We start from the raw sequence: 24,348 nt of genomic DNA on the forward strand, positions 1-24,348 counted from the left end.
GTTGGTTGGGCTGCTGCCTTCAGCTCGGGTCATGATCCCAGCGTCCTGGGATTGAGTCCCACATCGGGCTCCTTGCTTGGCGGGGAGCCTGCTTCTCCCTCTGCCTCTGCCTGCCACTCTGTCTGCCTGTGCTCACTCTTGCTCCTCTCTCGCTGACAAATAAATAAAATCTTAAAAAAAAAAAAAGTTGTATTCTTCACTAGAAACTTTTTCATTTGAACTGATGCATGTTAATTTATTATCTTTCGGTTCTAAACTCTTGGGATAGAGAGGGAATATATTCTGCAGTCAGGTGCTCAATGCCTGAGCTATACCCTCTGAGGGAACACATTCGGAAGCATGCCCTGTGTATCTAGGGCCATACACACCTTTGCATTATGTGAATGACCCTAGCGTGTTATAAGAGGTTGAGAATTTTAATTTTAATTTTTTCTTTTAAGATTTTAAGTAATCACTACACCCAATGTAGGGCTGGAACTTACAATGCCAAGATCAAGAGTTGCATGCTCTGCTGACTGAGCCAGCCAGATGCCCCCAGAGGTTGAGAATTTTAACACTTTATTTTTTCAGGCATCCTTATTTACTGTTTTTTGTGACCTGAAGGAGCAATATGGTTTACATGTTTTATTTCAGTGCAGACCTTAGGAATTGATTGTTAAGCAGTTAGCTTCCTGGTTTCTCTTTTTAGACTCCTTGGTTCTTTTGCCTAATTAAGGTTTTTTGTTTGTTTGTTTTGGTAGCTGTCAGAAATGAAATTGAGGGTGCCTGGCTGGCCTAGTTACTAGAGCATGGAACCCTTGATCTCAGGGTTGTGAGTTTAAGCCCCACATTGGGCATAGAACTCACTTCAAAAAAAAAACAACAACAAAAACATCCTTTTTTTGTTAGAAATTGTACATTCTAGATGTGAAGATAAGGAATGTATGAGCCTGGTGTAGATAGATGGCAAGTTCTCCCCACCTCTTCTTGGAAAAGCTGCTGGGACCTATGAAAAAGGAGAGTTGCTACATTTCCTGAGGTTGAAAAGAAGATTACAACAAAACCTTGAACCTTATGCTACTCTGTAAATGGGATAGCACAGAACATTTTGGGAGAATGAACAAAAAAGTCTCCGTGTTGCTTTGTCTTTGATCCGGTATGAAAGCATTCCCTTACCGGCCTGGTCTGTGAAGGCCTTCTGTTCCATCTCTGCTGTAGGTGGTGATGGGCATCTTTTTAGGGTATGTGATGGGCATCTTTTTAGGGCATCTTTTTAGAGTATGATTTTCAGTTTACCATAAGGAGAGGGGTTATCTTTTCTAGATTTTTTTTTTCTGATTAAGTATTGAGTAAATGTGTTTAGGAAATGGTTAAAATCTGCATTTTATCTCCTTTGTAATACATCTTTAAATAATAGCCTGCTCTGTTTTTTTCCAGGGGTGAGCCCCTCCAGACTCCGAATAGGAGATCAAGAGTTTGATTCATTGCCTGCTTTACTGGAATTCTACAAAATACATTATTTGGACACTACAACATTGATAGAACCAGTTTCCAGATCCAGGCAGGGTAGTGGAGTGATTCTCAGGCAGGAGGAGGCAGAGTATGTGCGAGCCCTCTTTGACTTTAATGGGAATGATGAAGAAGATCTTCCCTTTAAGAAAGGAGACATCCTGAGAATCCGGGATAAGCCTGAAGAGCAGTGGTGGAATGCAGAGGACAGCGAAGGCAAGAGGGGGATGATTCCAGTCCCTTACGTCGAGAAGTATAGACCTGCCTCCGCCTCAGTATCGGCTCTGATTGGAGGTAACCAGGAGGGTTCCCACCCACAGCCACTGGGTGGGCCGGAGCCTGGGCCCTATGCCCAACCCAGCGTCAACACTCCGCTCCCTAACCTCCAGAATGGGCCCATTTATGCCAGGGTAATCCAGAAGCGAGTCCCTAATGCCTACGACAAGACAGCCTTGGCTTTGGAGGTACATAATGTGCAAAATGTAGAAAGAAGAGATCTGCTACAGGGTCTCCCTTTCACACCTCTTAGAGCTTTGTAGGAATGCTGAATACAAACACCAGCATTGTGATGTTGTAGCTGTTGAACCATTAAGTACTGATTTTGGCATTAATGTTAGGTTTTCTCTTTTTTTGTAGAAAACCTATTTTGGAATAAGTAAGCTTAAAATTGTATAACTGAATGTTTTGATTGATCTACTAAACATACTTTGATTTCTTTGATAACACCACCTGAATTCACAGGAATTAACTTAAAATATTTTTTTCTCATCTATCTTCTACTCTGATTCTTTCTTTCTGTTTATCAATGTCTAAAATAAGGTGGGCTTTCCCACAAAAAAACATGTTTCTTCTTTAGGGGGCATAGAGTTCTTACCATTGACTGCTTTTGTTTATCAAGTAAGAATTCAGGAGGAACAGTAAAGCATAGAACAGGTGAGAAAAGATCCATACCCAAAACTGTGTGTTCCAAGGAACAGCAGGTTTACTTGGTTTTTGTTGTTTGGTGCATTTTACAGCGAGGAAGCCGGTTCCTCCTGAGGAGTAAATTTCTGCCTTTTACGGCGAATAGTTATGCTTGGTAGTCTGTCTCCTCTGGTCAACTATTGCATTGGGTCTATTCCTTTATTCCTCTCTTTAACATTCACAGCTTTGTCTCGTCTCTCCTCCCTCCGTCCATCCCTCCCTGAGATACACAGAGCTAGTGGTTCAGAGTAAAAGCTTGTACAAAAGTGGCATGCCATCTTTCAGAACCTACTGATAGAACTTGAATGTAAGTAAGTAGCTAACTTTTTCATAAGTACAGGCTGAAGTTACGGAAGCTCAGACTAGCAGAGAAGGAGCAAAAGTGTATTTTTATAAACTGAGATCTCTAAGTGCTGTTTCCTTTGGGTCGTGTTCACACAGTGGGAGTAAAACTGCCTTCTGCCTAAGTAGAAGTGTTAGCCTACAGAATAAACTGGGATTTATTTGAGCCAGTCTCTGATATTATTGGATTTGAAAATTTTCTTTTACATTCTGGATAGTGGCTGCAAAGAAGGCTAGTTGAGTCTTAGAGGTTTGACTGAAAAATGTATTTTTATGGTGCTTGTTTTTTGAGATTGCATTGTGACTTAAAAGTATCATGTCTCCGCTTTGATAAGAAATGAAATTATAGGTCACACCATTATTTCCACCACTCTGAGTTTGCAGGATAATGAAAACAAGTTTCTTGCCTTGTGTTTTCATTTAAGTTCAGATGATGTCAACATCCAACATGGTGCTGTGCATATGGCAGATGGAATTCCTGACATTTTTTGCAGACCTTGTTAGCACTGGGCTGGAGTATGAAAACTAGCAGTCATCAAACAAGCCAGCTAACAGCCAGGAAACAATAGTCATGACGTTAATTTTATTTCCATTTGCATTCCCTTCCCCCGCTTTCTTCTTTCCTTCTTCCTTTATTAAAAGATTCATCTATTTTTTTAAAAAGATTTTATTTATTACTGTAGAGAGAGAGAGAGAGAGCACATGAGCAAGGGAAAGAAGAAGCAGACTTCCCACTGAGCAGGGAGCCTGATGCAGGATTTGATCCCAGGATGCTGGGATCATGACCTGAGCTGATGAACAGACCCTTAACCGGCTGAACCACCCAGGCACTCCAGAGATACATCTGTTTATTAGAGAGCTCATGTGCATGAATATGAGGGGAGAGAGAGAGAAGCAGACTCTGCCAAGCCCCGTGCCTGATGTAGGGCTCATTCCCAGGACCCTGAGATCATGACCTGAGCCTAAATCAAAAGTTGGATGCTAACTGATGGAGCCACCTAGGAGCCCTCCCTTTTTACTTTTTTATTTTTATTTTTCCTAAGTAAGATCAATGTGGGGCTCAAACTCACAACCCTAGATCAAAACCTGAGCTTAGATCAAGAGTTGGACACAAGCAGTTGAGCCACCTGGGTGCCCCTTCATTTTTATTTATTTATTTATTTTTTTTAAGGATTTTATTTGAGAGGGGCGGGGAGCATGAGCAGGGGGAGGGGCAGAGGGAGAGGGACAAGCAAGCAAACTCCCTGCAGAGTGAGGGTTGCAACTTGGCTCCATCCCAGGACCCCAAGACCATGACCTGAGCCAGAGTCCAATGCATAACCAACTGAGCCACCCAGGAGTCCCTAAGATTTTATTTTTAAGTAATCGCTACATCCAGTGCAGGATTAAATTAGCCCAACCCCAAGACCAAGAGTTACATGGTCTACCAACTAAGACAGCCGGGTGCCCCTGCATTTTCTTTCTTTCTTTTTTTAAGATTTTACTTAGGCGGGGGCGCCTGGGTGGCTCAGTGGGTTAAGCTGCTGCCTTCGGCTCGGGTCGTGATCTCAGGGTGCTGGGATCAAGTCCCGCGTCGGGCTCTCTGCTCAGCGGGGAGCCTGCTTCCCTCTGTCTCTCTCTGCCTGCCTCTCCATCTACTTGTGATTTCTCTCTGTCAAATAAATAAATAAATAAAATCTTAAAAAAAAAAAAATATTTTACTTAGGGGCTCCTGGGTGGCTCAGTCGTTAATCATTTGCCTTCGGCTTGGGTCATGATCCCAGGGTCCTGGGATTGAGCCCCCCATTGGGCTCCCTGCTTGGCGGGAAGCCTGCTTCTTCCTCTCTCACTCCCCCTGCTTGTGTTCCCTCTCTCGCTATCTGTTTCTCTGTCAAATAAATAAATAAAATCTTTAAAAAAAGAAAAAAAGATTTTACTTATTTATTCATGAGAGGCAGAGACAGGGAGAAACAGGCTCCCTGTGGACCAGGGAGCCCAATGCAGGACTTGAGCCCACGACTTGGGATCACAGTCTGAGTCGAAGGCCACACTTAACCAACTGAGCCACCCAGCTGCCCTGCATTTCCTTCTTAAAGAGAGCTGGGTTTTTTTGTTTGTTTTGTTTTTAAGATTTTATTTATTTATTTTATAGAGAAATCACAGTTAGGCAGAGAGGCAGGCAGAGAGAGAGGGGGAAGCAGGCTCCCCACCAAGCAGAGTCCCAGGACCCTGAGATCATGACCTGAGCGAGCCAAAGGCAGAGGCTTAACCCACTGAGCCACCCAGGCACCCCTGTTTTGTTTTGTTTTTTTATATATATATATTTTATTTATTTGAGAGAGAGAGCACGAACAGAGGGAGAAGCAGGCTCCCCGCTGAGCAAGGAGCCCCATATGGGACTCAATCCCAGAACCCTGGGATCACAGCACCAGCTGAAGGCAGCCACTTAACCAACCGAGCCATCTGGGCGCCCAGAGGGACCTGTTTTTTTAATGATGCCTGCCTTGATTAGAGGCTGCAGTGCTTAGGAATGGTTGAGCTGCTCTCCCTGCTGTGAAACATAAATCTTTTGAAATAGATAGTTGATTTCAATAAGTTTTTTGGTTAGATACTGTTTTGTTTTTGTTTTTGTTTTTAAGATTTTTATTTATTTATTTATTATTTTTATTTATTTGTTTGTTTGTTTGTTTATTTATATATATATTATTTATTTATTTATTTTTAAAGATTTTTATTTATTTATTTTAAGATTTTTATTTATTTATTTGACAGAGATCACAAGTAGGCAGAGAGAGAGAGAGAGGAGGAAGCAGGCTCCCCGCTGAGCAGAGAGCCTGATGCGGGGATCAATCCCAGGGTCCTGGGATCATGACCTGAACTGAAGGCAGAGGCTTTAACCCACTGAGCCACCCAGGCGCCCCTAGATACTGGTTTTGAGCCGCATAGGTTGATTGCTAAAGATGGCTTCCTTCAGGTTAATACATATACCCCAAAGTAATAGCTTTATAATACCTTACGTACTTAAAAATGTGTCAGTTTAGCATCATAGAATTTTAGAGCAGGAAAGGACCTTCGGTATCTTTATTTATTATGTATAAAGAACTGATGTTTAGACAGATTGGATTGTTTAGTCTATTTGGAGGTAGAGACAGGATGAACCCAAATCCACTGTGGTGCCTTCTCTACCATGCTCGGTTCTGTCTTTGACTCTTATGCTTTATAACCGTGCTGCTGCCCTTCTCAGTAGCACTGGCTTCACTGGGAGCATATCCGCAGTTGGACTGTGTGTGAGGACAGTTGTACAGTCAGTACAATACAGCTGTACAGGACACAGTTGTCTACAGCTCTTCCCTATCTCTGGGTTTTTATAAGCTGATGCCTTGTCCCTATTGAGGTGGCACTGGGAGATAAGAGTAGGAGGCTGTGGTGTTCTGGTCTGACCATTCTGGTTAAACAAAACATTCATGGTTATGAATGACCTAGTTTACATTTTACACTACATTTTAGTGGAATTTTACACTTAACTTGAAGTTGATAAATTAGAATCATTGCATTTTAGAATTGGGTAGCGCTCTGGAGATACTGTGTTAGACCAGCAGTCTTCAGACTGCTTCTCAGTATCCCTCAGGAGGTGGGGGGGCACCAGGGGTGCAAGGCTCTGTGTTCCCTCTCTTGCTTCAACCAAAGCAGTTCTATTTTTAACTGTTTTACATATTTGGATCTCTCTAAGATTTTGTTTGAAGAAAGGATTTCTGTACTTAAAAAATAAATCTTAAAAAACGGGGTTCAAGAACCACCTGCCCTCACCTTAAAGATGAAATTTTTCTGCATTGGTACATTTGCTATTACCACAGTCCCCCAGTAGAAAATAAGTTATTAGATATTTCCTTTTGTCTACCCATCAGATTCCTATAGTAGAGATGAAGGCTGTAGAAAGTAGGGATTGATTCCAGCTAACCAAAGGAGGGGTATTCCTCTGCCCACTATAGTTCTATGGGTCAGTCAGTCATTTCTGGGGGAGTATAACTAAATCAGATACCATCTGTTCCATTCTGGAGTTTCTAAGATTTTAAACATGCAGATATGCTGTATTTTTTTTTTTTTAAAGATTTTATTTATTTATTTGACAGAGAGAGATCACAAGTAGATTGGGAGGCAGGCAGAGAGAGAGAGAGAGGGGAGCAGGCTCCCTGCTGAGCAGAGAGCCCGACGCGGGACTCGATCCCAGCACCCTGAGATCATGACCTGAGCCGAAGGCAGTGGCTTAACCCACTGAACCACCCAGGCGCCCCATGCTGTATGTTTTGAATAAGAGATACTGGAAATAACACTAGAATAGGGCAGAGGCAGCTTTCATTTTTTGTTTAATGGCTCCTTAGGAGCTGGAATAGTACAAATCTTGTGAACTGCAGGTGTTAAACTTTTTTAATGCCTCTGTAGACTGTCCAGAACAATCACATTACTTTTAAATGCACTGAATCAGATAACTTACATTCTTTGATTAAAGCTGGCATTTTGCCTTTGATAGACGATAAGACTTTAGAGTCATCATGGAGCTACTCAGGTGTTCTTAGGCTTGGGCCTGTTCCTCAACACAGATGGGAAAGGTTGTAAAGTGCTTTAGGTCCCTGATTATATGCGTTAGTGGCTACATCAACTCTCTATCTTCTCATGTGGTGCTCTATAAAACCCAAGTTGGTTAGGCCTTTTGACCTATGCATAGGAATTTGGAGTAAAGACCCCACTTTTCCCTTTGTTAGGAAAAAAAAAATGAGAATGGAAAGTGTAAGAACACAAGTGGCAAGTTCTTCCTGTGTCAGTTTTTCTTTTTCTGGAATTGTAGCTAAAGATTTCTGTATCGTTCATTGAGAGAGATGTCTGCTTTTCCATCCTTGGACATTACCTTTATTTCAGCTCATAGAATCTCAGTTGGAAAGTACCTTGGAAGTAAACTGACCTAGACTCTAGTTAAAGGCAGGCCTTCTGGTATCTTCACAGATAATTTTTTTTTTTAAGATTTTTATTTACTTATTTGACAGAGAGATAGCCCAAGTAAGCAGAGCAGCAGGCAGAGGGAGAGAGAGAAGCAGGCTCTCTGCTGAACAGGGAACCCAAAGCAGGGCTCAATCCCAGAATCCTGGAATCATGACCTGAGCCGAAGGCAGCCACTTAACCAACTGAGCCACCCAGGCACCCCTTCACAGATGATTTTTAAGCATTTATTTGAATATCTCTGCTTTTGGAGAACTTGCTGTCAACACAGGAGTATAGTCCAGAGGTTCCAAACTTTCTTGATTCATAACCTTTAGTATCTCAGTAATATTTCAGTGTCCTAGGCCAAAAGAAATAGTTAGCATTTGCGTTGATTAGGTAGATAGGTATACAGATAAACAAACTAAGTATTTATATCCTAATAACTTGGGACTCCATGTAGAAATCTCATGTAGAAATTGTCAACTGCCTAGAGATAGTGGTTCACAGGGCATGATATATGTCAAGTATTACTGTTTCCCTCAAAATTTTAAAGATTTCATGGCATCATCTGAATTTGCTGCAGTGCCTCTGACACTGCAGTTTGGGAACCTTGGGTCAGGTTCATTGTGTTAGTTTAGCTGGAAATGTACCTAGTATATGTAGTTATCTCCCAACTTTCACCAAGGGGATAGGGAACTTAGTTTTAAGCATTATCAGCTGTTGAGCTAGAGAAGATCTTTTCTTACCTGGACTAGAACTAGAGTGAGACCTATTTTCCAAGATTTATTGGGATGCTTTTTCTCTTCACCTGGAAGCCTACCAGGTAAATCTCAAAGACCTGCCACTTTCTACCGATACAGCCCATGCTTGTTTCAGTCTATTTCTGAGGCAAGTGAGTCATTAAAGCTGAATTGTTCTCATGTGTTTCCATTCATTTGAAAGGCTATAGATGCACCCTAAATATTACCTATTCCTTAGATCATGGATCTGCAGACTTTTTCAGTAAAGGACTTTATAGGCCATATAGTTTTTGTCACAACTACTCAACTGTCCTTGTAACAAAACAGCTATAGACAAACAACAAATGAGCTTGTTGTGTTCTAATAGATCTGTTTACAAAAACAGACAGCCAGCTGGATTTGGCTCATGGGCCATAGTTTGTTGACCCTCTGTTTTAGATTGCTGTCATCTTCTTAACTTTTATTCACCTTCAGCCAAATCTTGAAATATTAACTAAATGTGTCCTTGGTGTGTTTGAAAATGTTTCAGGGTAAGGTCTCTGTATCCATCTCTCTGTGTGTGTTTTTCCTTGCTCTATTTTTACGAATTTGTTTATGTTTCCTGTCCTGAGCTCGTTGGAATCCTGCAGCAAGTCAGGATCAGAGGAACACTGGCAACTCTTAGATGGTAGGGACAGAAACTAGAGGGTAGTCACCTGGGGTTACACCAGCAAAGGAGGTCACACAGATCTCTAATGTCTCCTGTTTAATGACTACCAAAAATGAATGCTGTTTGGGTTCCAATTTCATTCTCGCTATCATGGGACCTTACTGGTGAATATCAATTGAGTAATCTTTGGCTCCTGAACCAGCTGTAGATTTGATTACCTGTGTTACCAAGATTGTGATTTATTCTGGGAACTACTCAGAGCTAGGGAAGAAACCAGTTTTCAAGTTCCCTAGGAGTGAGAAAACAGAAGTACCAACATTCAGTCCTCTTTAGAGATGATGCCATGATTGACTTGCAGCCTTTTCCTAAGGATGTCATACAGGATCAGGAAGTGAGAAACTGACAGGATAATATCATAGTACCTCAGTGAAAGGTCCTCACTGTCTCTTCTCTATAAGGTGGTAGTAGGGTCTGTCTCATAAAAAGAAAGTTTAACTGCCTTGTGCTTCAAATCCTTAATAAGGTCTTTCTTGTTCATTGATAGACAAATTAGGGGTTTTTTCCATCTATAACTTGAATTTTGAAATCCGTAGTGTTAGAATTACAGTTACTACTACAGTCACTGCAGTACATTTGTTTGTATCTTGAGATTATAGCATTTCTGGGGCAGATACTCCATTTTTCTTTCTTCATCTTTGAAATAGTTTGCCAAGCTTCAAACCCATATATGTCCCCCTTCATCCACCCTGGTCTGGCCTTGGGAATTCTGTGTTACTGGGTTGTTGTCTATTTGGAGGAGGAGTGTGAATTCTCGCTTTGTTTCTGACTTGGAGAAAGAATTGCCCTGAATGTAGTACTGTGTTTTCAGACTGCCCTGTCCCCTCCTGCACTTCCCCACTAGTACCTGCCAGGCTTGACAGCCATTTATTCTTCCAAACTGTGGAAGCACTTGGGCCTCATGTGATCCAAGGATAGTCATGTTGCCTTTGGGATTTGTCTTTTCTTTTCCTTTTTTTTTTTTTTTTTTAATAAATTTCATTTATTCATTTGACAGACAGCGATCACAAGTAGGCAGAGAGGCAGGCAGAGAGAGAGGAGGAAGCAGGCTTCCCACTGAGCAGAGAGCACAACATGGGGCTTGATCCCAGGACCCTGGGATCATAACCTGAGCCAAATGCAGAGGCTTTAACCCACTGAGCCACCCAGGTGCCCCTGGGATTTTTCTTTTCTTGACTCCATGAGTCCCCATGTGCTTTTGAGTCTTTCAAGAGAAAGACTCCAAAGGATACAAAGGGTTCTTTAATTTTAATAAGGTCTTCCTCAAAGTATTTGTACTTTAAGGCCACTTTGGATAGATTAATTAGCCCAGTTGACAGCTTACAACTTTTCTCTTCCATCCATTTAAAAATCAGAATTTTAAAAAAGTTAGAATCATTTCAGAGTTATGGCATAGCTTTTGTTCTCACCCCCTGATGTTTGGGCCTCTCTGCCAAGAACCTAATCAACTGTAAAAAAAAGATTTTGGGGGTGGCTGGGTGGCTCAGTGGGTTAAAGCCTCTGCCTTCGACTCAGGTCATGATCCTAGGGTCCTGGGATCGAGCCCCGCATCGGGCTCTCTGCTTTGCAGGGAGCCTGCTTCCTCCCCTCTCTCTCTGCCTGCCTCTCTGCCTACTTGTGATCTCTGTCAGTCAAATAAATAAATAAAATCTTTAAAAAAAAAAAAAAAAAGATTTGGGATTTCAGAATATGGTGTCGTGTTCCTGAGCCTCTGTAGAGTAGCACCAAGAGACCATGTACATTAGAGATGGCTCTGAAGTTATCCAAAGGTCTAATCTGTACAAAATCACCCCCCTCCCCGCCAGTGACCTCTTGCAGTGTAGGAACCCCTATTGTTTCTCCCTTTGAACCTGGAAAGAAGAAAAGTCTGAAGGCAAATCAGCAGGTTCCATCATGCTTGTGGAGAAGACTGGTGTGGTTCATCTTTGGCAATAGCAAGAGGCTAATCTAGTCCACATTTCAGCCTACCCTTCACTTCTTAGAGCTCTCTAGGATGCAATTTGAGATAGCATTTTAAATGCTTAAGAATAAAGACAATACAGCATTGAGAAAAAAGAAGTGTTTAAACCTTTACCCGATTTTGGTATCAAGTAGAATGGTGGGCTTAAGGATATATTTTAGGGAGAGCCCATGTGCATACTTGTGAGCAGGGGAAGGGGTAGAGGGAGAAGGAAAGAATCTCCAGTAGACTCCCTGCTGAGCTTGGAGCCACACATGGGGTCAGTCCCACGGCTCTGATATCATGACCTGATCTGAAATCAAGAGTTGGACGCTTGGGGCGCCTGGGTGGCTCAGTGGGTTAAAGCCTCTGCTTTCGGCTCAGGTCATGATCTCAGGGTACTGGGATCGAGTCCCGCATCGGGATCTCTGCTTGGCAGGGAGCCTGCTTCCTCCTCTCTCTGCCTACTTGTGATCTCTATCTGTCAAATAAATAAATAAAATCTTTAAAAAAAAAAAAGAGTTGGACGCTTAACTGACTAAGCCACCCAGGTGCCCCCTGAATAATCAGCTTCTAAAAAACACCTAGAAAAGCTAGCTAAAATACAACCAATTTTTTTCATCTTTTCAGTTTTTTAATTTTTATAATTTTTTATTTTTTATTTATTTGACAGAGAGAAATCACAAGTAGATGGAGAGGCAGACAGAGAGAGACAGAGGGAAGCAGGCTCCCCGCTGAGCAGAGAGCCAGACGCGGGACTCGATCCCAGCACCCTGAGATCATGACCTGAGCCGAAGGCAGCGGCTTAAACCACTCAGCCACCCAGGCGCCCCTAATTTTTTATTTTTTAAAGATTTTATTTATTTACTTACAGACAGAGATCACAAGTAGGCAGAGAGGCAGGCAGAGAGAGAAGGGGAAGCAGGCTCCCCGCTGAGCAGAGAGCCCGACATAGGGCTCAATTCCAGGACCCTGAGATCATGACCCAAGCCGAAGGCAGAGGCTTTAACCCACTGAGCCACCCAGGCACCCCTTTTCAGTTTTTTAAAAAAAGATTATTTATTTACTTATTCTGGAGAGAGCAAGAGGGAGAAACAGACTCCCCACTGGGCAGGGAACCTGATACAGACTTGATCCCAAGACCCTGGGATCATGACCTGATTCCAATGCAGACACTTACCCACTGAACCACCCGGGTGCCCCATCTTTTCATTTCTTTCTTTCTTTCTTTCTTTCTTTTTTTTTTTTAGATTTTATTTATTTGACATAGAGAGGGAGCCCGATGTGGGGCTTGATCCCAGGACCCTGAGATCATGACCCAAGCCGAAGGCAGAGGCTTAACCCACTGAGCCACCCAAGCATCCCCCATTTTTTCATTTAGGTATGAAATCTTTTGGTAAAAAATACTGATCCTGAGTATATATAGCTTGGAGTTTACGTGTGTATGTACCTATGGTATAACTATCCAGATGAAAGTATAGGACATTTCCAGCACTCCAGAATGTTCCCTCATGTACCTTTTGTGTGTCTTTAATATCAATAAAATGATGGGTTTAGATATGGCAGCTGTTAGGGATGTTAGCTGGGATCTTGTCAAACTAGCATCACCCCCTCATCTCCAGACCGAAATAAGCTCTACACCCAGTGTAGGGCTTAAACTCACTATCCCAAGATCAAGAGTCACAAGCTCTACTGACTGAACCAGTCAGGTGCCCTGTCAAACCAACTTCTTTTTATTTTTTAATTTTTATTTATCTATTTATTTATTTTAAAGATTTTATTTATTTGACAGAAACAAAGCGAGAGAGAGCACACAAGCAGGGGGAGTGGGAGAGGAAGAAGCAGGGAGTGGGGCTCAAACCCAGGACCCTGGGATCATGACCTGAGCCAAAGGCAGACGCTTAACGACTGAGCCACCCAGGCGCCCCTATTCTTTTTTTTTAAAGATTTTATTTATTTGACAGAGATCACAAGTAGAGGCAGAGAGGCAGGCAGAGAGAGGGGGAAGCAGGCTCCCTGCTGAGCAGAGAGCCCAATGTGGGACTCCATTCCAGGACACTGAGACCATGATCCGTGGCAAAAGCAGAGGCTAAATCCACTGAGCCACCCAGGCACCCCTCAAACCAGCTTCTTAAATTGGCCCCTTTGTCCCTGTCTAGAGAGGAACCTAACATGAGTGGCAGTTTAAATTTTTGACATGAGTATGTGAGCATACATATCCCCCAACCATTTTTCTTAAGGTTAGGGACTTAATTCTGGTTCCAGCTTTCAGAATAGCACTTAGCGTGACGTAAGTGTTTTAACGGAAAGTACAGGGATGCCTGCGTGGCTCAGTTGGTTAAGTGTCTGATTCTTGGTTTCAGCTCAGGTCATGGTCTCAGGGTTTTGAGATCAAGCTTTGCTTTGTGCTCCGAGCTCAGCAAGGAGTCTGCTTGAGAATCTTTTCCTCTCTTCCCCCCTGCCTCTCCCCTTTGGGCATTCTCTTGCTCACTTTCTCTCACTCACTCTCTCTCACTCACTCTCTCTCTCAGAAAAATATGTAAAAATATAAATATTAGCACAAATAAGTCTTTTTTAAAAAACAAAATACAAATAAATGCTAAAATGGGGAAAAGAAGTACTGCACTTCATACAATTGACCTTAACATAGGAAGGGGCTAGCAGCATGGTGACATTAATTCCACCTGGGGTGTGGGGGGTGTGAGGGGTGTGGGGGTGGGGAGACAGTCAAGGATAGTTGACAGGTTAGAAACAAGGAAAATGCACTACAGAGTAGTCAGATGTTATCAGGTCGATGTTGTTCCTGGTACAACACTGCAAGAGTTTTTTAAAAAGGGGGGCACCTGGGTGGCTCAGTGGGTTAAGCCTCTACCTTCAGCTCAGGTCATGGTCTCGGGTCCTGGGATCAAGCCCCACATTGGGCTTTCTGCTCAGCTGGGAGCGTGCTTCCCCATCTCTCTCTGCCTACTTGAGATCGCTCTCTTAGTCAAATAAACAAAATCTAAAAAAAAAAAAAAAAAAAAAAGGAGCTGGTAAAATAAAGTCAGAACTCATGGGGTGCCTGACTGGCCCGGTACGTTGGTAGAGCATAACACTTGCGCTTGGGGTTGTGAGTTTGAGCCCCACATTGGGCATAGAGTTTACTTAAAAAAAAAAAAAGAAGAAGAAGAAGAAGAAGTTTGAGAATGAGAATTGGGGGTATAAGACGAACTTTCTTTTTTTTTTTTTTTTTTTAAGATTTTATTATTTTATTTATTTGACAGATAGAGATCACAAGTAGGCAGAGAGGCAGCCAGAGAGAGAGAGAGGAGGAAGCAGGCTCCCCGCTGAGCAGAGAGCCCGATGCGGGACTCGATCCCATGACCTGAGATCATGACCTGAGCCGAAGGCAGCGGCTTAACCCACTGAGCCACCCAGGCGCCCTAAGACGAACTTTCAGATTGTTTTTACTAGCTAGGATATTTTTGTTTTGAGGTCCTGGTCTTCCTCTCCCCAAAAGGCTAGGAAGATCTTGGCTTGTCGTGGTTGACTTGCTTAGGTTTCAGGAACTTTGAATTAGAGGATTGCTGATAATAAAGAACCCTGGAGCTAGCAGCCTATAGGGACTGGATGGGAATGCAGTATCATCCTTTCTTCTCCCCTTACCATGTCAGCCTTAATCTTCACATCAGCAGACTGAGCTGCTGCCTTTTCTCACTCTTCTTATCCCTTTTATGTAAGATATTCTCTAGTTTCTGTCTTCCTTTTCTCAGCATCCTGTGACACCCACAACCACCTTAGGCTTCTGTGGTTTTCAGATGGTTCCTTAGGAAATTATAGACAGGTGTGTAGGCAAGCTGTTTGTCCTCTGAATGATATCAAGCTAGTTTTTACAGAAGGCCCTGGTCCTAGACTGGAGTTGACTTTGGCCAGTAGTTGAAAGTTATTGCTATGATAGAACATAAATTATAAATTGGCTTTGGAGCTGATACTTCTGAGCTCAAATTCCAGCCCTGCTAGTGGCTGTGTGACCTCAGGTATGTCTAATTTCTCTGAACCTCGGTCTTTTCATCTATAAAATGAAAAAATTTGTGTCTTACAAGGATATTATAATGACTACAAAATAATTTACATAAAATATTCTGTACAGTAGGGTTACCTTACTGGCTTAATCAGTAGAGCATGCAATACTTGGTCTCTTGAGTTCCAGCCACACGTTGGACATGGAGCCTACTTTAAAAAAAAAAAATCCTTTACAGTCCTTAGTGCAAGTTCAGTAAGTAGTAGTTACTAACTTAATGAAACCAAATGGGTAATTATGCTTAGAAAGTTCTTGTAGGGGCGCCTGGGTGGCTTAGTCGTTAGAGGTCTGTCTTCGGCTCAGGTCATGATCCCAGGGTCCTATGATTGAGCCCCACATCGGGCTCCCTGTTTCTCTCTCTCCCACTCCCCCTGCTTGTGTTACCTCTCTCACAGTCTCTCTCCCTATCAAATAAATAAAATCTTTAAAAAAAAAAAAAAAACAACCTCTTGTAGCCTCAGAACTCAGATGTTGATGATCAAAGGATAAAGTTCTTTAGTCCAGTATCTCACCACTTATCTCACCATTGTTCAGTATTTTGCCACAAGATGAATACATTCATCAGACTGATTTTGTCTTAAGTTTATAAAATAGAGGTATATCCTAGATTGTCAAAACTTTATAGTTGATGTTGCAAAGAACAGCTTTTCATATATAAGCAAAAACATGATGTTTCCTTATTGTTAATGAATATGTACCAAGTGGCATCAAGGAAGCAACAAGGTCTGTTAGTACATGGTAGGGTGGGGGTGGGGAGCTGGATGACAGTGGCCTGAAAAGTAGAGTTTGATGAAGAAAGTGGGGACTTTTGGAGTTTTAGCCTGTACTTGCCCAGGTGGGAAAAGCTTTGCTTTGGTAGGAAGGTGAAAGGAACACTTCATTTTCTGAGACCAAGTGAAGTTGCATTCCATGATTATCTTCTGTCTGCAAGCAGTAGCAGGCAGTGATACATGTACACAGGTGGTTGGGGGATTGTGCTGTTGTCCTGTGTCAGTGAGGGTAAGGGGACCTCTTCTCCTGGGCCACAGGCTGTGGGACAAACAGGAACCTAAGGGTAGTGGGTACCAAGAAAAGGAACACTGGGTCATTCTAGTTGGGGTTTCTCATCCAAAGATGATTAACATTTCCAAAAAAGTGTCATTTTCTAGGATCATTTCTATTTCCTGTACTCTCTGTTCTTCTGCACTGCTGAAATCCCTTCTTCCTTATGCCTGCACTAACCACAAGTAATCAGTCTGGTGGCTGGGGCTTGGGAGGCAACAAATAGCCATTTCTGTAATGTCAGCCCTAGAGCAATCACGTGGACAGGGTATGCCTAACCAGAGAATGGAGTTTTTTCAGCTTGCATTCATAACTGGAAATAAAGTGCTTTCCTTATTCTCCTCCTGCAGGTCGGTGAGCTGGTAAAGGTTACGAAGATTAATGTGAGTGGTCAGTGGGAAGGGGAGTGTAATGGCAAACGAGGTCACTTCCCATTCACACATGTCCGTCTGCTGGATCAACAGAATCCTGATGAGGACTTCAGCTGAGTATAGCTCAACTAACAGTTTTGCTGACAGATGGGAACAATCTTTTTTTTTTTTTTTTCCGATTGTCATCTATATAATTTTCTTACAGATGTCAAAGCAGTCTAGTTTATATAAGCATTCTGTTACCTGTGATCTTTTTTAGACTGAACTACATCTCTAGTCTCATTTACCATTTCAGGGTACGAAACTGGAGGGCTCGTGTGTTAACTTCTGAATTGACAATTTTAGGTGGTAGCAGCCATGCCTGAGTGTATCAGAAGGGAGGGATATTTTGCCTCCTTTCCCTCAGGTAGTGCAGATCAGCCTGTGGAATACTGATGAACAGGAGAGGAATATTGCACGCTGATTACCCTGACTTACTCAGTGGTTTTGTTTTCATTTTGAAATGATGCTATCAAATGGCAATAGACTGTTCCCTTCCACCCCCATGAAGTAATCTTGCACCAGGTGAATAGTAAGTACCCAGTGGGATTGCTTTTTCATTTATAGAACATGACCACTGTATGACTCATTCTGACAGTTCCAATCCTGAGATTTCTGAGGACACTACTAGAGGCATTTGTCTTCCTTTCTAGTCAATGCTTCATACATTTTCTTGGGATTCTTTAAATCCTTGTCATTCTTTTCCCCCAAACCTACCAGTAGGTTCATTCTCAAGAAAAGTGTTTCTTTCCCATCCGATGACAAGCAGATGTGCAGAGCACTTTATTCAGTGCATAGCTTTAAGCCAGTATTGGATTCACTGAGTGGACACCCAAACTCCCAGCTTTCCGCCTTCCCTCAAGGGGTCATAGTAGGTTCACACTGCTACCACAACTAAACAGACTCCTGGCTAATGGGATCCAGCAGGGCCATTTCTCCCGAGTGCCAGTATCCTGTTAGAGGACTCTGAAATTCTTAGCTTCTACTTGCTTAGAGTGGAAGGACCAATCACTTAGACTATTCCATAGATGGTTGTAGGGCCAAATTCTGCCCTTTGCTTTATATACAACTTGTATAAAATAAAAGTCAATTTAAAATTACATGAGTTTGAAGTAGGGTTAGTGCTTTGAAAAACATTTGAACCAATCATGAATTACTTATGTATTATTCATTTTACATGGCCAGAATAGTGCTTGAAGTGCATTTCATTATCAACTGCCTTCATTTTTGGCTCTTTTTCATTGTGTTCCAGTTCAGTTTACAAATCGTTTTAAGTATGGAATGGTGTATGTGGGGTCAGGTGCTCCCAAGAATAGACTTCTGAGACCAGAAATGATCTAGGCTATTTAGACTACAGTGTGAAACCTTCAGAGTTAGTTCTCAGTCTAGGAAGGCACTCACTGGTCTCTGGTGTGATATGACCCATGGAAACACCTTATATTTTGCTTTGGGCCTCATGTTAGAAAAGTAATGTATCTTTCTAATTGTTTTTACATAGGTTAATGATTAATATGCGTTCTTTGAACATATACCAAATCATGGTATCCCAGTGACCAGCACAATGCTTGGCATAGTCGGTGTGCAGGTGTTTGTATGAGTGAATGAGGGGTATGCAGAAGCTCTTTATATGGCACAGGGAAGCTAGCTGACACAGGATTACATACCACAAGCAAACTAATGAGTTGACGCTAATTTAATGTATTTTTACCTCACACTAAGGTAATGCTTGATAAAGACATTAATATTCAACTTTTAAAAGTTAGCACAGTGCAGTGCACATAGTGGGTGCTCAATAATATTAAATGAAAAGATTTGTAATACTAGACTTAATTCTCTCTGACTACTCTTAAATTTTCAGATAGGGCATAGATACTGTAAAATCCAAATCCAAATACACATTAAAAATCTCCTTTTCCTGAAAGTATGACATCTAAAGTACTTGTAGAAAAATATCATCATAAACTGATTTGAATGTTTGTATTTTCTTTTGCCTTTGACTTTGATATTGGCTTGTAATGTCTCTTTTTATCATATGTAATATTAGTGGAACTTCAACTCTACCCAAATCATAAGAATTTTTCAATGATCAGTTGTCCAAAGCCATTATATGAACTGTTGGGTTGGATTTGGCTGGGTGTAGCTGTTGTTGAACCTTAAGATCAAAGGACTTCTAATAAGTATCTTCCAAAAGCAAATGCTGGAATCCTATTCAAGTGCATATGTACATTGTCACAGAGCAAAGTAAACTGTAATTGGCTGCTATATTTTATATAATCATTTCTGCAAAACCCCAGTTTTTGGATACTAATATTTGACATGGTTAATTCTTATTAATTTGTTGGAATTGTTTATTGTTAATAATGCAAATAGATAATTTTTAATTATCCTTAAGTAACATTTCACTATTAATGGAATGAAATGGATGGTAAGCAGACCAATTTGAAATAAAATATGAACATGTGCCATTGTATTATAACACTATACACTTTCTTGACAGTTAAATTTAAAAAAAAAAAGTTTTTTTGTAGCATGTATTGTATATGTTTATAGTATATGTAGTAAATAAAAATATGGCCAAATGTTTGGCTTGGTGATCTTTTGAAAAAAGTGATCTTTGGATATTTTTCACAAAAGAGCTAAGTCTTTTATGCTTAGGGAATAAGAGGTGTGTGCATTCAACAGCCTGCACACAGTCATATAATCAGATAAAGAAGCAATTATACATAATCTGTAGGTACTCCTTAAAGATGAGGTTAATCTTTGGTGATATTTTGAAGGGTCTCCAGAAGTCATGAAGTAAATTGATTTGAGATGAATATAAGAATGATTATGTAATGATCAAAAAGCTGGAATAATGTGGACACAGAACATCAAATTTGTCCAGAAATGGTTATATGTGGTTGTAAAGAAAATAAGGTTATGGTAGGGGGCTTTATAAAGCAAGTGAGAAATTTAGATGTTATATAATAGGTTTTCAGAATGTCATTGTAGATAATACAGTGTAATTTCTCCTTTTTTATATAAGTAGCACATTTTCAAATAGATAATTTAGTAAATAAAACTTCAACATTATGTTCTTCCCATCGTTTCTCAAAGCATGTAGATAGACACACATTGTGACACTATATGTTCCTAAAAGGTTGACATTATATTCTAGTTCTGTGTCCTACGGGTGGTGAAGTTTTAAAATGAAAAGGATAGGGGAGCCTGGCTGGCTCAGTCAAACCATGCAGTTCTTGACTGTAGGTTCAAACCCTACCTTGGGCATAGATAATTACTTTTAAAAAATGAAATGAAAAGAACAAGCTTTGCCAGTTACTTATACATTATTCTGCTTTGGCCCCAAAATAAAACATCTCATTACTGCTGTAGACATAGAAGATTGTCAACCCAGAGTGAAAGGAATCTCCTCCAAATAGAGCCAACTTTGGCATACACAAGCTTAACAGCAAGGTGATTTAAGTATGTTTCAACTTTTTATCGATAAAAATAAAGTGTTAAAATCTTGTTTTAATATGTTGAGTGTTGGGGTTCCTTCACATAACTTTGAATAATCATACTGACTCTTGTATTTATGACCCTGATTTTCAGATTAAATTCTATTCCTCTTACAGATATGAAGAGAGAAGCCCCCTCCATAGAAGAAAACGTGAAAATAGGCCTCTTAAGTTTGGCAGGAGGAGGCTAAGTATTTGGACCTCTATTGCCTTGCATAACCTGAAGATAAAAAGAAATGGGTGAAGGGCAAACGAGAACTAACCATCAAGAAGTGAGGTTCAAGGGCACTTGAGTGGCTCAGTGGGTTAAACCTCTGCCTTCGGCTCAGGTCATAATCTCAGGGTCCTGGGATTGAGCCCCGCATCAGGCTCTCTGTTCAAGGAGCCTGCTCCCCCGCCCCCCGCCTTACTTGTGATCTCTCTGTCAAATAAATAAATAAAATCTTAAAAAAAAAAAAAAATGTTCAGGAGCACCTGGGTGGCTCAATCAGCTGAGCGTCTGACTCATAGTTTTGGCTTGGGGGCATGATGTTGGAGTCGTGGGATTGAGCCCCACATCAGGCTCAGCACTCAGTGAGGAGTCTGTTGAGATTCTTTCCCTCTCCCTCTATCCTCCCCTCAAATAAGTCTTGAAAAAAAAAAAGTGGGGCACCTGGGAGGGTCAGTCCGTTGTGCCTGCCTTTGGCTTAGGTCATGGTCTCAGGGTCCTGGGATAGAGCCCTACATCGAGCTTCCTGCTCAGCAGGGGATCTGCTGCTTTCTGTTTCTCTCCCTCTTTATCCCCCTCTGCTCCTTCCCACCTTGTTCTCTCACTCTCTCAAATAAATAAAATCTTTAAATAAAAAATGAAATTCATAAAAAGAGCCATGCTTGAGGGTCCTCTAGGGATAGAGGATGAAAGCAAACAAAAATGAGCACTTAGGCTGGCTTTTAGTCAAGGGGACACTCCCAGTATTTCTGTGGTTGTCCTGATTTTCTTAGATTTGAGATCTGCATTAATCCTAGAAAAGTGAGCTCTAGAATATTGACTAAATGGTCAAAAGTAAACTGACTTGGACAGTTTTCCTGTCTTCCCACTTCAAATGGGGAAGACTTTGGACATTTAGCTTTCTGGGAATGGGAGGAAGAATAGTTGTGTATCAGACATGTGGAGGTTGACTTGTTCAAAGTCTCTGTTTACTTGGGAAAATTTTACGGAGTTTCTAGCTTCATTTCAAGCTTGTGACCCAGGTGGGCTTCTCCAAGGTTCTTGGAGTACCTGCAAAGAAACTAGGAAAGTAGAACCCTGAGTTGAGATGTAAGATGGGCTTCTCCTCTCTTAAGCCAGGAAAGCCTGAGTGAAAATGGATTTGGTACTATATAAGGGTATAATACTGTTGGATACCTTTGGGTTGCCCTAGTGTTCTCCATGGTGCAGGATCGAGCTTCCTGGAGTTGCGGTGCTACTTGTGCAGGTTTACATGCTCAGTGCTACCTCCCTCTTGCCCTGCCTGCAGGGTTCCCATGAGTCCTTAACAGTTGGAAGCCCTAACACAAAGTCTTGGCTGTCTTGGCTGGTGTTGCTACAGGGTCTAAAGATCACCTACCGTAGGGTGACAGCCATCTTGCCCTTACTCATCTTTTTGAAATCCTTTGTTTTGAGAGAGTATCACATGAACCCAAGGACACCTCTACTGCCAGAGAAAGGGCTATTCTAAATATGAAGTATTTTAGTAAGTATTCATCTGTTCTCACCAAAGGGAGAAATTGACCCCATATATTGTGGCTATTTATGGCTGACTGGGTGCTTCTGTGACTAGTTTGATCAAGTTATGCAGTTCAAAGAGTGGTAGCTCCTACAGAATAGATCCTTGCCCTTGTGAATCTTATATTCTAGGAGTAGCAGGACAAAAGCCACATCTTGTAACCCCCACGGGGGCCCCTGGTGACTCTGAAAGTAAGTGTTCTGTCCAGGTCTCCAGACACACAGCTTGGTGGGCAGCAGCTTTTGTGAGTAACCATTTGGAAAAGGCACCCCTTCTATCTGGATGGGCTCATGGCTTGGCAAGTGCCAGTGAGAGTGTGATTCGGGTTACAACCCCTCTTGCCTACTACATGACAGCAAATAGCTTTGGTTATTCTGTTCAAGGTTCCAGTTGCTTGCCCACTTACAGATGTGTCTCTCCCCTGCATCCCCACCATTACCAAATTCTGTCAGCTCTGCCTTCAAAATACTCCCTTTGTACCTCTTTTACAGTGACACAAGCAGCCATCTTTCGTGTGGACCACTGTGACACTCCTTCCTGGCCATTCACTTTCCCTTATCTGTACATTAGAGAGCAACCAGGATGGTCTTCCTTGGCAGACTTGATCATGGCATTCCCTTGCTTTAAAAATCCTTTAGTGGTTCCTCTTAATCATAAAATACAATCTGCATTCCATAGAAGGGCCTACATGGAAGTGCTCACCTTTTCCTCAGCCTTTCTTTTTCTCTGCTCCTGGCAGGCTTTCCTTTCAGCTTTTCAGATGGGGGGCACCTGGCTGGTTCTGCATGTAACTCTTGATATTAGGGTCGTGAGTTCGATCCCCATGTTGGGCAAGTGGTTACTAGAGGGGAGCAAATAAGTTCAGGTGAAAAAGCCCCTGCCCATTCTAGGACCTCCCTCTCCCCAACTTTGATCTACTGTCTTGGTTCCAGCTTAACTGTCACTTCCTCAGAGATGTCTTCTGAACCCCTCAATCTCATAATCAGTCACATCATTTATCTTCATGGTGCTCATCTCATATTGTGATTATATATTTCTGTGGTGATTTCATTCCATCTCTGTTAGACTGTAAGTCTGCTCCAGCAGGGTAGGATTTGTTCTTTCTCTCGAGCCCAGCACAGAGCCTGGCTCACAGCAGACAGTACACATTTATTGAATGAAGAATGTTCCCTCAGATTTTGTAGTCCTGGGGAACAGGGACAGTACACATTTATTGAATGAAGAATGTTCCCTCAGATTTTGTAGTCCTGGGGAACAGGGACCCAGATGATTACCTCTCAGCTGCTGTCTTTGGTTTTCCTGGTCTTGTGTATGCTCCAAGACTGTAGATTCATTTTAATATGAGAGTAAAATCCATTTAGGAATGTCCTTCTGTTGCAGAAACATGAAATGCTTGTCAAAGCCTAGTCTCAAGGGTTTGGGTCCTTCTCTATGGCAATGTTCCTTTCCTTTTGCATAGGAGAGGTGACTGGATCACTTAGAGGGGACCTATGTTCATAAATGAAGATTTTTCACTGGTTGTATCTTTTTAATTTTAATTCCAGTGTAAACAGTGCTGTATGAGTTTCAGGTGTATGATATAGTGTCCAACAGTTCTGTACATTATTCAGTGCTCATCAAGACAAGTGCACTCTTGGGGTGCCTGGCTGTCTCAGTCTGGAGAGCATGTGACTCTTGATCTCAGGATTGTAAGTTCAAGCCCCACAATGAGTATAGAAATTACTTAAAAAAAAAAAAAAAAAAGCGCACTCTTAACCCCACCCCCTTACCCATTTTACCCATCTCTCCACTCTGTTTGTTCGTATAGTTAAGAGTCTGTTTTTTGGTTTGCCTCTTTTTCCCCCTGTTCATTTATTTTGTTTCTGAAATTCCACATAGGACCAAAATCATACAGTATTTGTCTTTATCTGACTGGCTTATTTTACCTGGCATTATACTCTCCAGTTCATCCATGTTGTTGGGAATGGCAAGATTTCTTTTTTTTAAGCATGCAGACTTCTTTTTTTTTTTTTTTTTTGAGAGAGTGAGCGAGCATGGGATTGGAGAGGCAGAGAGTGAGAGGGAGAAAGAATCTGAAGCAGACTCCACACTGAGTGCATAACCCGATGCCGGGTTCAGTCTCACAACTGTGAGATCATGACCTGATTCAAAACCAAGAGTTGAACGGAAAACAAAAAAAGAAAGAGGTGTGCCTGGGTGGCTCAGTGGGTTAAGCCTCTGCCTTTGGCTCAGGTCATGATCTCGGTCCTGGGATCGAGTTCTGCATCGGGCTCTCTGCTCAGCGGGGAGCCTGCTTCCTCCTCTCTCTCTGCCTGCCTCTCTGCCTACTTGTGATCTCTGTCTGTCGAATAAATAAAGAAAAATCTTAAAAAAAAAAAAAAAAAGTCGAACGGTTAACCCAGTGAGCCAACCAGGCATCCCCTCTTTTTTCAAGTGAAGATTTCATTTATTTTTTTTATTTTAT

General features: G+C 41.7%; 1 protein-coding gene across 3 annotated transcripts in view; it reads left to right on the plus strand.

Annotated features, from left to right (window-relative positions):
* Positions 1-20,494, plus strand: part of CRK (CRK proto-oncogene, adaptor protein) — a 30,706-nt gene extending 10,212 nt beyond the window's left edge. Inside the window, exons 2-3 of one of the 3 annotated variants that reach the window (XM_032322881.1) lie at positions 1,417-1,782; positions 20,257-20,494. In XM_032322881.1, the coding sequence (XP_032178772.1) occupies positions 1,417-1,782; positions 20,257-20,330 (440 nt within the window). In that variant the 3' untranslated portion in view covers positions 20,331-20,494. Of the gene's footprint in view, positions 1-1,416; positions 1,953-16,582; positions 20,157-20,256 lie in introns of those variants that run through there. The other 2 variants (XM_032322880.1, XM_032322882.1) reach the window with 2 other exon arrangements.
* The last annotated feature ends 3,854 nt before the right edge of the window (positions 20,495-24,348 follow it).

This window comes from Mustela erminea, chromosome 18 (assembly GCF_009829155.1).
Source record: "Mustela erminea isolate mMusErm1 chromosome 18, mMusErm1.Pri, whole genome shotgun sequence".
Taxonomy (NCBI): Eukaryota; Metazoa; Chordata; class Mammalia; order Carnivora; family Mustelidae; genus Mustela; species Mustela erminea.